The following is a 14,309-nucleotide window of genomic DNA, read 5'->3' as shown; positions in this document are numbered from 1 at the left end:
GGATGGATCTTAACAGAACATTTCCCAGGGGGAGGGAGAGAGAGAACTGTCCACCTGTAGAGCATGATTTTCTTGTTTCCTCCTTTCTACTGCAGGCGCAAATGATCATTATTTGGGCTGCAGCAGGAAGGGAAGGGTGAGAAAGTCAGAGTGTATGGGGAGGACATCTTTTTGTCCACAGAAAACAATGAGTGGTATTAACACCAATGGATAAGAGGGCTATCGGATCCATTCTCTGTGTGTGTAACTGTCATGTTGCAGTTACACTTTAGCTAAGGGGCCCCTAACATAGAACACCTGGGCACCGTGGCAACCACGAGCATCTTTCCTGTCACCCGCCAAGCGTTTTTAGAAAGTAGGTGGGGGTTTTGCCCAGCAGAGCTTCTGATTGGCCACTGGAGATCTGATTGGCTTTTCAGATTGTTTAAAAGTTGCTTCAGCAGCAGCATAAGGGTCTTCACTGTGTGACTGAAGGTTAGCTGAGAATATGCAAGAAAATGGTTTAAAACAATATGTTCATTTAAAAATGCATCCTGTTAATCAGAGCTTCTGCATGAAATGTTGAAGAGCTTCTATTAGATTTATGCATAACCTTCCTCTCTGACATTTTGTGGTGGACTCCACCTCTAGGGACAGCCATTTTGTGGTTGCATCCAAAGGTGCCTGCAGGTTTAAAACGGTTGAGGAGTCCATTTGTAGATTCTATTGTAGCCTTCCGGCTGTTTGAAATGATGCCCTTTTAATAACATGTTTTAATTTCAGAAATAGGAAACGCTTTAACAGACTACTGGCCTGGGATACTAGTATTTTTGGTTCCTATACTGGGTAATCTTCCCTTGTTAACACTGATGGAGTGCTTACTGATACCACCTCCATCCACATAGAAACATTTTGAACCAAAGAGTGGCTGCCATCCAAAACTTGACCTGTGCTGCAGTTTGATGATTTACGTCAAACAAGTCCATCAGTTAAATTAAATCAAACAGTGCTATTGATTCGCTGAGCCATTTAATTAGTCTGTGGATACACTTTAAAAGGGACTTTGAGGACTTGGTATGGATGATTCATTGGTCTGACAGTACTGGGATCTGAACATATGTTTTCTTACTCTTCAGGTCATATTCAGATTCTGGCGCTAACAGAATTGCATTAGACGTCCTATAAACAGTCAAGATTTAATTTTAAACAGAGTTGTACCCTTCTGGCCATTTAAGTCAGTGGGCTTAGAAGGGTGGAGCTCTTCTAGGATTATACTGTTCTCTCTCCCTCTGATTCCAGATAAGATCATGTCTGTTAACTTTGGTGAAATGTTTTTTGCTTGATTTATCTGACTTGACTACAGTAACCTTCTAAATGGCTGACTCTCTTACATACACTTATAGTACAATCCTATGGAGAGTTACTCCAGTCTAAGCCCATTGAAGTCAATGGGCTTAGACTGGAGTAACTCTCCATAGGATTGCACTGTTAGTTACCATTTTAATTGTTGTTATGATGGCCCTGTGATTTAGAATTCCTTATTCAGGTCCTTCTCAGAAATCTCTCCCCTTCCTCTTGCCCCAGAGTGGTATAGATAATTACTTCTGACATAACGATAAAAGAGGCCAAGAAACGAAGGCCTAAATTAAATGGTAGCAAATTTATGGTTTGGGGAAATCATAAGCTAGAGTGTGTGAGTGGAAGGATTCTATATGCCATATCTGCACATTTTCAATATTGTATTTCGGCCCCTCCCCTTTCTATATAGTGCTGATGTAGATTTTTGTTATAATACAGTTTATAAAATCCAAAAATAAGCAGATTCAGTTTAGATGCACAACTCTGACTCTTCGAGTCTAGTTGTTGAGCCGGTACAGAGAGTGTCAAACTAGGGACCTGGGAAACTTGAGTTAAAATTCTTATTTGGGCATGAAACTCACTGTATGACCTTCGGCCCGTCACTGTCTCTCAGTTCAATCTATGGCACAGGGTTGTTGAGGATAAAGGGAGAACCACAGATACCACCCTGAGATGCTTAATGAAGAATGGGATAAAAATATGCTAGGTAGATGATACATTTTTGCTCTGGGGCTCGGTCTACAAACACAGAAGATCAGATGGCATACCTATTGCTGTCTTAACTGCTCTAGGCTGCAGGCTGGGTATTGCATAACAGAATGCTCCTTCAAATAAAGTAAATTCCCTGCCCACCTTTTGTTGCTGATATAGTTGGAATCTAACCATGGTTCAACTCTTGTTTCTCAAACCCCATTTAATGAAGCACTCTTAAAATTGAGTGGACTTTCAAAAGTGGTACTTTGGGTGGCTGGAGGCAGGTCTGCTATTCAAAGGAAAAGGTTAAAAAATGGATATGCCCAAGTTGTTTGGTGTGGCTAAAATTGCACATTGGCCAAGACCCTGAGCTAAGAAAGAATCCCCCCCCTTGGGGTAGCATTACTCTGCAATCTGAAGTGTCAGTTGTTTGCAGAGCATCTAGCCTGGATCTGCTGTTTGTTTGGCTACCTCTCCTGTAAGTTAATTTCTCTCTCCCCAGCACGTATCTGTTTGACATCCAGGAGCAAAACTGCACACAGAGTGTGGGCAATTGATTCCTTCCTTAGTTCTCCTTGACTGCCTCTCCAACCAGTAAAAGGGCTTTACAGTCCATAGGTATCCTTTAGATGGCAGCAAAGGTCATACCTTTTACTCCAGGACTTCTGAAGGATACACCTTTGGTCGTGTGCAAGGTATTTTAATGTGTATTCTTTGATGCTCATCACTTGCTACCAGAACAGTCGAAAAACTGCCTTGGAAGTAAAGTTCAGATTTTCAGGAGCCTGTCAGATTTTTTTTTAATGTATTGCACATGCTGAAAGAACATATATTCTGTGTTTCTGGAAGCTTACATCACTAGGTGTTTAGCATTTTTTCCAGTTCTATGAGTGACCTGAAGTCTTTTTTGGAACACTGAAGCAGCATAGTTTATTGTACACTCCTTTACTCTAACGGTGAAGGAACTGGGTTGGCTTTGTTGACAATGACGCTGAACCCTCTTGTGCTTTAGAGAGCAGATGGGGCATGGCACCCTGTAAGAGGTATGGGTCAGGAGCTGTCAGGCTTGAATGTCAGCTTTGTCAGAACCTCATTAGCTGGTCTAAATCAAGTCATCCTCTTTTGACCTTGCTCCTCACCACCACCCAGCAAATTGTATTATGGCTGTAATAACAGAGACCTACCTTTTTATAGGGCTGTTGTAAAAATTACAAAAAGGTAATGTATGTGAAGGACTTTTGAACACTGAACGTTCTGTGTATCAGAAAAAGTAGGATACAAATCTCTCCAAAATTTTAGCTAACTTTATATTGCATTACAAAACTTGAGTGCATGTTTTGATTCCCCCCTTTTAATGAATAAATTAATAAGGAACATACACAAAATGTTGCACCAATGTTTCAGGGTATAGCTTCCAAGAAAAGTGTATGAACACATTATTAGCTCTTTACACTGTTGGTTGCTGAATACAGATGTGCTTCATCCACCCCACCAATTTACAAGTAATAAATTTATTTGTAGTTTATATAGTTACTGCTATTAAGTGTCCTGAGGAATGTTGATAAAGCCTTGGTTTTTTACTAATGATAACTGGTGCACTTGATTTTGACTTTCTCTTGCTGAAGAGCAGCACTTTACTGTGGAATTCTGTTTCCTTTTTAATTGGGTGTAATCCATAGTAGTTGCTCAGGAAAGGAAATTTCTGTTAACTTCTTTGAAATTCTTGCAGCTGAATGTGTGAAGCTTTAAATAAATGTATGAACAGTTTTATTATTATAGGGCAGTGGCAGCGATTTACGGAGTCTTTCTGTTGGTTTGGTAAAAATGCATTTTCCTTTAGAGCTTGGGGAATCTCACTTTTAAGAGTGCAGATTTTAATTAAATGATTTAAGAGGATGGCTACTCCAACCCCTTTCCTCATTTCTTGTTGATTATCACTGCGAGCACAATCTGTTGGGGCATTTCCTGTGCAAAGCTTGATGAAAACAAATGAGAACTATGCCAATGCTGCATGCTCTTGAGCATTTCATTGGAGTTTGTACAAGAGAGGGTTACCTAATGTGGTGCCCATGGGTGCCATGGCACTCGCCAGCACTTCCCTTGTTGCCCACCAAGCTTTTTAGAAAGTGGGCAGGGCCATTGTAAGGCAGGGCTTGTCATTGGCTGTCTTTATTCAAATGAAAGAATTTTCCACTGGAGAATGAGAAGGGCTGGTATGCACCTGGGCTTTCCAGAGTCAGTATGTAGTTCCGTATTCCCCTCAGGTTATCCTTCTTTCTAGGAGTGCGATATTCCATCTGGGTCCACTTCCTGAGGCAGCCATTTTGGGTTTGACTCAGCCTCCTGCGGCAGTCATTTTGGGGTAGTGATCTCAAAATCTGAAAGTCACTTGCAGGCTCCAAAAGATTGGGGACTCCTGCTCTAGGGAATCAGACTCACTGAAGTTATTGGCTACTACTGACTTATGTTTTCTCCTTCATCCACCTGCAGTTATGTATGCCCAAAGGACTATCCTTCAGGACTCAAACAGATAACAGAGATCCCCAGTTCCACTCATTCATTATTACCAGGGAAGATGGTTCTCGTACTTATGGATTTGTGCTCACCTTCTACGAGGAAGTCACAAGCAAGCAAATCTGCACAGCCATGCAGACACTTTATCAGATGCACAACGCAGAGCAGTGCAGCAGCGTCTGCGCCTCGTCGTCATGTAGCATGGACTCACTGGCGAGCAGTCTTGACGAAGGAGACTCCACGTCGCTTGCAAAGATGCAGCGCTACAACTCATACGACATCAACAGGGACACACTCTATGTCTCCAAGTCGATTTGCCTCATTGCCCCTCTGCCCTTCATGCAAGCCTGCAAGAAATTCCTCATCCAGCTTTACAAGGCGGTCACTTCTCAGCAACCCCCACCTTTACCTCTGGAGAGCTACATCCATAACATTCTTTATGAAGTGCCCCTTCCGCCCCCAGGAAGGTCACTAAAATTCTATGGGGTGTATGAGCCTATCGTTTGCCAGAGACCTGGGCCGAATGAGCTCCCGTTGTCTGATTACCCTCTCCGGGAGGCTTTTGAACTGCTGGGCTTGGAGAACCTCATCCAGGTGTTTACGTGTGTCCTCCTAGAAATGCAGATCCTCCTTTATTCTCAAGGTAAGTGGAGTGCTCCTTACCTGTTTGTTGACTCCCTCCTAAAATGATGGTATGTTGTTAACAAATAATAGTGCAATAGGTAGGTTGTGGACCCATCTAGAAACACGGTTTATTTTTCATGTCTTAGGATTCCTCTAAGTCAGAATGCTATTTGATTGTATGTCTGTTCACACTTGAAAGGACTGCAATGCAACTGTGATGAAATTTCCAAAAATTACTACAAACCAGTACTTTAAAACAACTGATGGGTAAATGAGAATGCAAAAGTTTGGCAAAAACACCTGTGTTTTCAGGAACAAGTAAGCAAACTTTAGAGGGAGGAAGTATTGTGAGAACTGGTTGCCGTCCTGAAGTTTGAGTTCTTGTTTGAGAGTCGCTGGTATTTGGATATTATCATTACATGCAAAAAGAGGGAAAGCTGTATCTTATTCTATAGAGAAAATTTGAAAATTTTCTAAAAAATGCTAAAAAATTTAGGTAGTGGCTTCATGTTGCCACTAAGGCATTTCTTTATTGTGCTTTCTGTTTTTGGCCTTCTTACAAAGTAATATAAGTTGATTCATTTAATGCACTGAAATCTACTGATAACAAAAGGGGCATGAGAACTATACCTCTACTGATTTCTTCTTTCCTAAGAGTTCTGAGCTGGCCAATCAAATTAGAGTTCTTGAATAATTCCTTGTGTGGTATCTGAAGAAGGGAGGTTTGATTACGGAAAGCTTTTAATCTGAAAATTTTGTTGGTCTCTGAGGCACCACTGGACTCGGATCCTCCTGTTCTACTGCAGACCAACATGTCTACCCACCTAACTAACAATCTTGATAGTCTCTAAGGTGCTACTGGACTCAGATCCTGCTGTTATACTGCAGATGGCTGCAAATGGCTACCTACCTGAAATATTCCTTCTGTGAATTATGATAAAGCTTTAGGTGACAGATTACAAAACTGAGATTTCATAATCATGAGTTTAATCATTTTAGAACTAAGCATCTTTATCTGGCTCGATCTGCTGTTATAAATTTAATCTGGAACAGAAGATGATGGTATGGTCAGTGCAGAATGCAATGGGCTGTGTGATCCAGATAGTCCATTGACAGAGATGGGGGTATTTTCACCTGATTGCCCCCTCAGCGCAATCACCCAACCCATCTGGATTTTGTTGTAAGTGTACATTTGCCCCCCAACAGTGTCTCTTTGCAGGTCACATGGGGTGTTGTGTGAAGTGGAAGATGGAGAAAGATTCACTTCCATTAGAAGAATGGTAGTAGGATACATTCCAATGTCTGTACTGGTTTGCAAAGATAAGTCTTTAGGAGAACAGGAACGTTTGCACAGAAGTTTATTTATAAACTGTACATTTACCCTGCTCAAAATATTTTTCTAACAAACTTGAAAATATTTTTCTTACACACTTCTCCCATGAAGTCCCCCCCCTGCTTTTGTTAAACTGCTTTTAAAATATAGGTTGTCTCATTATTAAAAAGAGTATATGATTTATTTTGGGATTCCCAGTAGATTTTCAAAGACTAATCCTGTTCTGAGGATAACTTCCTGAGGAGCAGTAACAAAATTCTATGGGCTGGCATAAGATGGCTGCTAGAGACATGTGAATTAAATTGCTAGCTCTGCAGAAATGAGGAAAGCGGTTTTGGGTGCATGCTTGCAAGCAATTTAGAAAGAATTTGGATTCTCCTTACCTTGCAAATCTTCCTCAGTTCATGGTCATCTTTTTCTGAACATACATTTAAAGGTCTGGATGGATGAAGGACTTTTCAATGTTTTGTCTGCCTCAGGGATAGACCGTGTTTTGTACTACATTTTTGGTCCTTAACTAGTAGAGATAGAGAAGTCTGATAGATTTCCATCACTGAAGGCCTTCATCCTTGAGGAGGCGTTCATAATGAAGTGAGCCCTTTTTCATTCCCCAGAGATTGCGTGGGGAAAGAAGGTGATGTTGCTCTGAATCTTTTTTATAACACCTACAGACCAACGTCTGTAAAGAACAAGGACTCCATGAAAACTAGAAGCCAAGTTCTGTCTTGTACCACATGAATATTGTAGTAGTCAGAACTTCACTCTCCCGTCTTACTAAGGATCCCTTTCGCCGGGTGGGGGATCCCCCATTTCCACCCTCTGCCCCTCGCCACCACTTACCTGGCTGGCGGGGGGCGGAGAAGGTGCAGGAACGGGTCTCCCAGGCATGCTTCTGGGGCAGCGCGACGATGTCACTTCCTGGGGGTGACGTCATCGCACCACCCTGAGTGCGCTCCTGCACTTCGTAGTGAACCATATATAGCTTCCATAGTTGTACAACTCGAACTGGGCCTTCCAAACATTTCAATATTGATCTGGAAAGCTATAGTCAGCTTTAAGTACAGACTGCTAAAATTCTGAAGATCTCCCAGTTTTCACCATATCAGCAGCCCATGAATGCTGTTGGTCAAAATGGAATGGAACTGTGGATATGGAAATAAAAAGACTAGGTTCATGAGATTCAAGGAATTTAACTGACAGATGAGCATTACTTATAAAGAAGCTGCTTAAGGAGGACTGGGACTCCCTCCAAAAAGATGCTGCACAAAAATGTTCCCTGCGCCATCTGGGAATTTAGTACTCTACCTAGTCTGATCCACCACACTGTCTTAATATGCTGGGAGTTCCAAAATTGAGATGGTTGTATATGATTGCATGTTGCAGTGTGCTGCCAACAGTCCAGATGAAGGGCTGTTTCCTTAAGACACCTCCAGGTCAGTGCTTTTGTGACTGTCCATTGGCAGTGATTGATTCATTGTCCTCTATTTTTTTCTACTGTCCAAAGTATACAACAGACAGAGATTTCTTAGGAAATGGTTACTGAAGTACTCGACCATTTCTGACACTTCAAGATTAAGATTACATGTGGGCAAGGCTTTTTTTCTGCCGGAATGCTCCAGAACAGCGTTCTGGCACCTCTCTGTGTGTGGTCGCCCTGTCTCCTGATCTCCAAATGGAGATCAGTTCCCCTGGAGCAAATGGCCATTAAGGTAAGCCTGTTCCTGAGTGGGGGAAGCACACGTGGTGGGAGGGTGGGGGAATGGCTTGGAACGGGCCACTGCTGAGCGGGGTAGCACTCCCCCACTTGGCAGCGGCCCAATCCAGGCTGAATCAGGCCCAAAATGGGCTAGTATGGATCGCTGCAGGGTGGGGGAGGGCTCTCCCATGTGGCAATGCCCCGTTCCAGGATGATTTGGGCCTGATCCTGGCTGTTTCAGGCCCATTTTGGCCCAATTTGGGGCATAAATGACCGGGATCAGGCCTGAAATGGCAAGGATCAGGCTGCTGCCTGGGGGGGGCAGTGCTCTCCCATGCGGCAGAAGCCCGTTCCAGGCTTAGTTGGGCCCAATCTGGGCCATTTTGGGCCCTAAACAACCAGGATTGGACCCAAAACAGCCAGGATTTGACCGCTGCTGGGTGGGGTAGTGCTCTCCAGTGCGGCAGCAACCAATCCAGGCTGATTTAGGCCCAATCCAGCCCTTTTGGGCCCAATTCAGTCTAATTTGGGCCCAAAGCGGCTTCGATTGGGCTGCTGCCAGGTGAGGGAGTGCTCCCCTGTGCTGCAATGGCCCGTTCCAGGCCAATTCAGGCCTGATCCAAGCCGAATTCAGCAAGATCTGGGCCAAATAGGGCTCCCTGTGGAGTATGGGAGCACTCCCAGGGCGGCCACGGCCTGCATGATGATGTCACTTCCCAAAAGTGATGTCATCGCACAGTCCCAGGAATGCGTGTGCGCTGTGCGCGCGCACATGTAGTTACAGGGGTGCCACCTCCTCCCGGGAGTTGCCCCAGGTGAGAGTTCCCTCACCTCTTTCCCCAGAAAAAAAGCTCTGCTTGTGAGTAGACTTTGCAAAAGCTACATTGTAGACATGGTAAACTTTTGTTTTACTGTGATTTTTAATTCCTAAAATTGTTTTATAGTGTATGGCCTATGGGCTGTTAAACTTGAATAAACTTGGAGCTTGAGGGATATGTAGACCAAGAAAAGGAAGAGCTTGAAAGCTGAGAGGCCATTTTGAAATACCAAATGATCATCTTCAGTCCTAAGCCCTTTACACCTTATGCTGTAAAGGAGACAATATTCTGGCAGTCTAGCATATAGCCTAGCATATATTCTTTCCAGAACTTTATCGTAGGGACATGGAAGGGCATCTAGTGCTGAGTATGTTTATGAACAGGTTGCAAGCTAATGCTGCATCCCCCTTTATTGTTTTTTAAACAGCCAGCCCCCGATTTGAATATTGTAACCAGTGCTACTTATTTTTAATCAAATCTCCACCCACTCCCCAAATCACCATGGTGGCCATGGACTTCTACAAAAGCTACTTGTGGCCACAAAGCTATTTTAAATCCTAAAATGAAAATGAGAGAGAGCGAGAGAGAGAAAGTTAAGTGTGAGGGAGAAAGAAATTATAGTCCTTTCTCTCAGCGTGCAGAAAATTAAGGTGGTTGTTTACATTATTAATGTTCATGTCTCTCCAATGGTTGAGATAATGAAATTGCCTCTTTGCCCTTATTAACAGTATTTGTTTTCTGCAGGCAGTTGCCCTGCTTTGCAAGCTTCTTTGTACTGATAGTGAGAGAGTATCCCCCCTTGCATTTTTTTTTAAATTCCTGGATGAATAAAGATCAAACTGATTTTTATGCTAAATGGTTGGCAATAGACTCTACCATAGATAAGCCGTAAAAATGCTTAATGTACTTGAAGTGGCTCTGGTTTTTATTTTTCCCATTAACTCTGGAGAGGTAAAGGAAGCAATATATTTAGCGAAACACAGCATAAAAATGTTTGTGTGTGCATGTGTGTGTTTGACCCATATTTTCCCAAGCTTTAGAAGCAATTCCAGAATGTCTTACAGTGGTGGCTTCCCATTAAAATTAGGTGCTGAAGACCTCAATAAAGCTCTGTATGGTCGGGACTTAATTGCTTGAGAAATTGCTTCTTCCTCTACATAGCAGATATGAGGATAGCTCTTGCTGTATTCTAATTTCTCCTTTGAACTGGAGGCAGAGACCATGTATTTTGGAAGTCAGACTGCTGATCGCCTTTGGGAAATGGCATATGACATTACTGTGTTGGTGTTTAAACTGATATATATATATATATATTGGTTTGTGTGTACACTATATAGAGATATTGATTATTTATGTGTTTATTTACTTCATTTTACCCTGCCTTTTCCCAGTAGGGTCCTATAGTGGCTTACATTGTTTTACTCTCTTCCATTTTCTCCTCACAGCAACTCTGTGGGGTAGGTTAGGCTGACGGTGTGTGCCTGGCCCAAGGTCACCCAGCACATTATCATGGCAAAGCAAGGATTAGATCCTAGTCTAAGACTCTAACTACTACACCACACTGACTCTCATTTACTTCACACACTCCACCTTTCTCCCCAGTGGGGATCCAAAGCAGCTTAGATCATTCTCCCTTCTTACACTTTATCCTCACAAAAAACCCTGTGAAGTAGGTCCGGCTGAGAGTGTGGGACTGGTCCAACCTCACCGAGCAAGCTCCCATAGCAGTGTTGGGCTGGGTTCTCCCAGATACTGGTTTGACACTCTAACCACTACACTACACTGGTTGTCAGCCAGTTTCTATTCTGGAGAGATCAGTCGTTAGCCAATTTACTGGCAATACGGATATAACAACTCTACCTTTTGTAAAATAATAGCTGTAACTGATAAACGACTGTGTCACCTGTGGCTACTTGTAATCCCAAGGCACACCATTTTCAGAATCTTTTATTTTTAATGGTGAAAATCTTGTATGTTCATCTTCTCTTTAAAAAAAATAATAACCTTCTCATTAGGCTTCAGAATGAGACGATGCCAAGACAGCTTTTTTGATGCCTTCCTCATGGGAATGGTGGAGTCCGTTGTCTCTTTAACCGATTCTTCATCATCCTGTTGCCAGTTGGGTCTCTGAACAAAGCCACCACTGTTTCCTCAAATACAGTTGCCAGTCCCCCTCTGGGGGTGGAGGATCCCCTGCCCCCCTCCACCCCCCAGCTCTGCTTACCTGGCCAGCGGGGGAGGCATGCGCCTCCCAGGGCACACTCATGGGAGGCGCAGTGTGCTCCTGCAGACCTGATCCAGCCCAGATCGGGCCCGAATTGGCCTGCAACGGGCCGCTGTGGAGTGTAGGAGCACTCCCATGCATTGCAGCAGCCCGTTCCAGGCCGATCTGAGCCGATTCAAACCTATTTTTTGTCTTAGACTATTATCTGATGCTTGTCTTAACTTCCTATCATGCCAGGCCGGATTTTATCCTTGCTGCTCTTTAGTAGCATAAAAATGCACACCACTGCCACTGAGAAAGGGAAGAAGGTGTCTTCCACTTTCTTCTGCCTTGAGCAGATGCTTAGCGGAAAGTTCTTCCTGGTAGATAAAACCAGGAAGCAAGCCAAGAGTATCAAATCCTGTCCTAAACTTGGTAAGGCCATCTTTGGATTTTTATGCTCCCTGCTAGTGAAGGAATTATTGTGAGCCAAACTGGTTGCCATCGTTTGACAATGCCAGAAGCTTTTCCAAAGAAACCCTTTAAAATTACAGTTGTATCGTCAGTGGTGTTGTACTTAGCTCACTGGAAGCAAATTCAGTACACAGTAATAAAACACTGACAGGATAGCAGAGAATTTGAGTCAGGTATGGGCTTTGCTCCACTTACGTATCTCCATTCCTCCGGCAATTCAGCAAATCAGTGTACATAATTTTACGCTGCTGTTCTCCGTGTTTATCTTTAAACTCGCTTTTAAAATTTTATATCTTAGCGAAAATGTGTCTGGTTAAAATTTCATAGCTTTATTTGTGCAGTAGTGCTGGCGTTAATATTTTAATACGTTTTCAACAGGCAATGAAATCGCGCTACATATTAAATCAAGCTGATGAATAACTATAAAAAGTGTCCTGTGGGTTTAGGGATTGCTGTGCTTTTGCCATCTGTTTGATGCTGAAATGTTGTGGGGGGGGGGTGGGGGGGCGGGTTAATTCGATGATACAGTAATTCAGTTCATGTTCTCTGTTTAGACTACCAGCGCCTGATGACGGTTGCAGAAGGGATCACCACGCTGCTGTTCCCATTTCAGTGGCAACATGTGTACGTCCCCATCCTCCCCGCTTCTCTCTTGCATTTTCTTGATGCGCCTGTACCTTACTTGATGGGTCTGCAGTCCAAGGAAGGAACAGATCGTTCCAAACTGGAACTTCCCCAAGAGGTGAATTAAGCAGCTGATCCTTAAGATTGTTTGCGGTGCTGAATTTTGGCTTCTGGAATTAGGGTATTTTCTTTTCCCTTTTCCTAAACTTAAGAATTGAATTACACAGGCACAGTGTGTGTGCTTCTGGTCTCTCTGCCTACTTACTTGAGTTTGGGAGCAGTCAGAACCGTAGGTTCTCTGTGTTAAGCATATAGTTTCCGGGCCGAAACAGCCTTTTGTTTTCTTGTTGCTCAGAGCAGAGCATCCCACTGGGAAAGTGTTAGGCCCCGTGCAGCGGAAGGGTAAACGTAGTGAAAAGTAACATCTAGGCCCTGTTCAAATAATATTTCCCCCCCCTGTTATATCCGAGGGGGTCGACAACTAGAGTTTGGGTTGGATCGAATCACCTTCTATGCTAGTGAAAAGTGAAGGGGAGGGGGTTCTTTTTGACCACCAAAAAAGGCTTTGCTGGGAATCATGAGATCTACACGGTCAAGTTGAGGCTGTAGAAGAGGGGATTGAGTAGAAAAAACTGGCTAGATCCAGCGCAAGATCCCAGTAGTTGCAGGGTGGGGTATTTCCCTGCTAGCACAAGTAATCTAAGTGAAGTATGTTCTCTTAAACAGCAGAGCTGAGCTGCTCCCACCATTGTTCTGGACAAGTGGACTATAAGTGCCCCAAAAACTACATTATTACTCATTAGACCTTCATAGAGGACAGCTTTGGGGGCAGTTATAACATGAGTAGTAACTGTCCAATGTCTCCATGAATGAGTATCCTGGAAGGTTTTCATTGTAATTATGACTCTGGTGGTATACAGAGAGTGTATTTCCATGACCAGAGTTGTACCACTGACTGTAAGGACCATGCCTGCTGCCAAGCTCATCTGCACTGCCAAGTCCAACTAATGTTTATCGTGCTTGTGGTATTCCAGTTTGTCCTGAATGCTAGCATGGTTATCTCCAGCGGCTTGGTTTATTATGAGTGGTAATCATTGCTTTTACATCTGTTCCTTTACTTCACATGGTAAGATCTATTCCATAAACATGTGCCATTGATTTGTAGTTGTTGAACAAGGTGCCATGAAGCCCCAAGCAGAACAGGCTCGCAGTGAGGTAGCCCTAAGTTGGTGAGCTTGCTGGCCAGCCAGCTCACCTGGAGGCTTGTCCTGGTATGTGGGGTGGGGTGGGGTGGGGTGGAGCAATGGATTGTCCCTCAGCCCTCCTCCTAACCATTACTGCCCCTGCTGCCTGTTTGCCTGGTTCCCCCCTCTCATGCTACAGATGGCAGCATGGCCGTGGCTGCGTGTCTGGGGGTGCAGTGCTGCCCTCACTTTCCTCCTGCTCTCTCTGCCTTTCTCAAAAGAAAGATGGCAACCTGACCCAAGTCTGTCCAGCCCCACCACTGCAGTTTTCTTCCAGCTATCCCCCTGCTGTCCTCAGTCTCTTCCCCCTTCCCTGTACCTGGCACACCAGGGCAAGGCCACGCATCCAGGTAAGCTGGCCAGCAAACTGACATACCTAGGGCTGCCTTGCTACATGCCTGCTGTGGTTGGGGCTTCACGGTTCTGTCAGCGCTCGCTGCCGCTGGGCGGGGCATCGGCCAGGCCAGCCCTGACGTCTGAGGTGTGCCAGGGATGCCGCAGGACTCTGCTCTGTGGAAGGAGGGGCAGTATACCTCACCCAGACTCCCTCTCAGTCCACTCGCTGGCCTGCTCAATCTGGGCTGCTCACGCTCTGCAATCTCCACCCTACCTTCCTCCAAGCTCTTCCCATCCAACCTTTATAGGGCTTCCTTTCACTGCCCCGCCCTCCTTGCATGCCCTGCCTGCCAGGCCGCACCCCTCCTTGGCCTCCCAGCATTGGCTAGGGCTGTCTCAAGCTGCTGCAGCT

The 14,309-nt window shown here is 44.3% G+C and overlaps 1 protein-coding gene across 5 annotated transcripts in view; it reads left to right on the top strand.

Annotated features, from left to right (window-relative positions):
* DENND5B (DENN domain containing 5B) overlaps positions 1–14,309 on the top strand; it is a 181,890-nt gene that overhangs the window by 111,588 nt on the left and 55,993 nt on the right. For all 5 annotated transcript variants that reach the window (XM_054988150.1, XM_054988149.1, XM_054988147.1 and 2 more), the window contains 2 exons: positions 4,522–5,188; positions 12,248–12,435. In XM_054988150.1, coding sequence (XP_054844125.1) covers positions 4,522–5,188; positions 12,248–12,435 — 855 coding nt within the window. The remainder of the gene's footprint in view (positions 1–4,521; positions 5,189–12,247; positions 12,436–14,309) is intronic.

This window comes from Eublepharis macularius, chromosome 9 (genome assembly GCF_028583425.1).
Source record: "Eublepharis macularius isolate TG4126 chromosome 9, MPM_Emac_v1.0, whole genome shotgun sequence".
In the NCBI taxonomy this organism is placed as follows: domain Eukaryota; kingdom Metazoa; phylum Chordata; class Lepidosauria; order Squamata; family Eublepharidae; genus Eublepharis; species Eublepharis macularius.
This window is presented reverse-complemented; position numbering and strand designations above follow the sequence as displayed.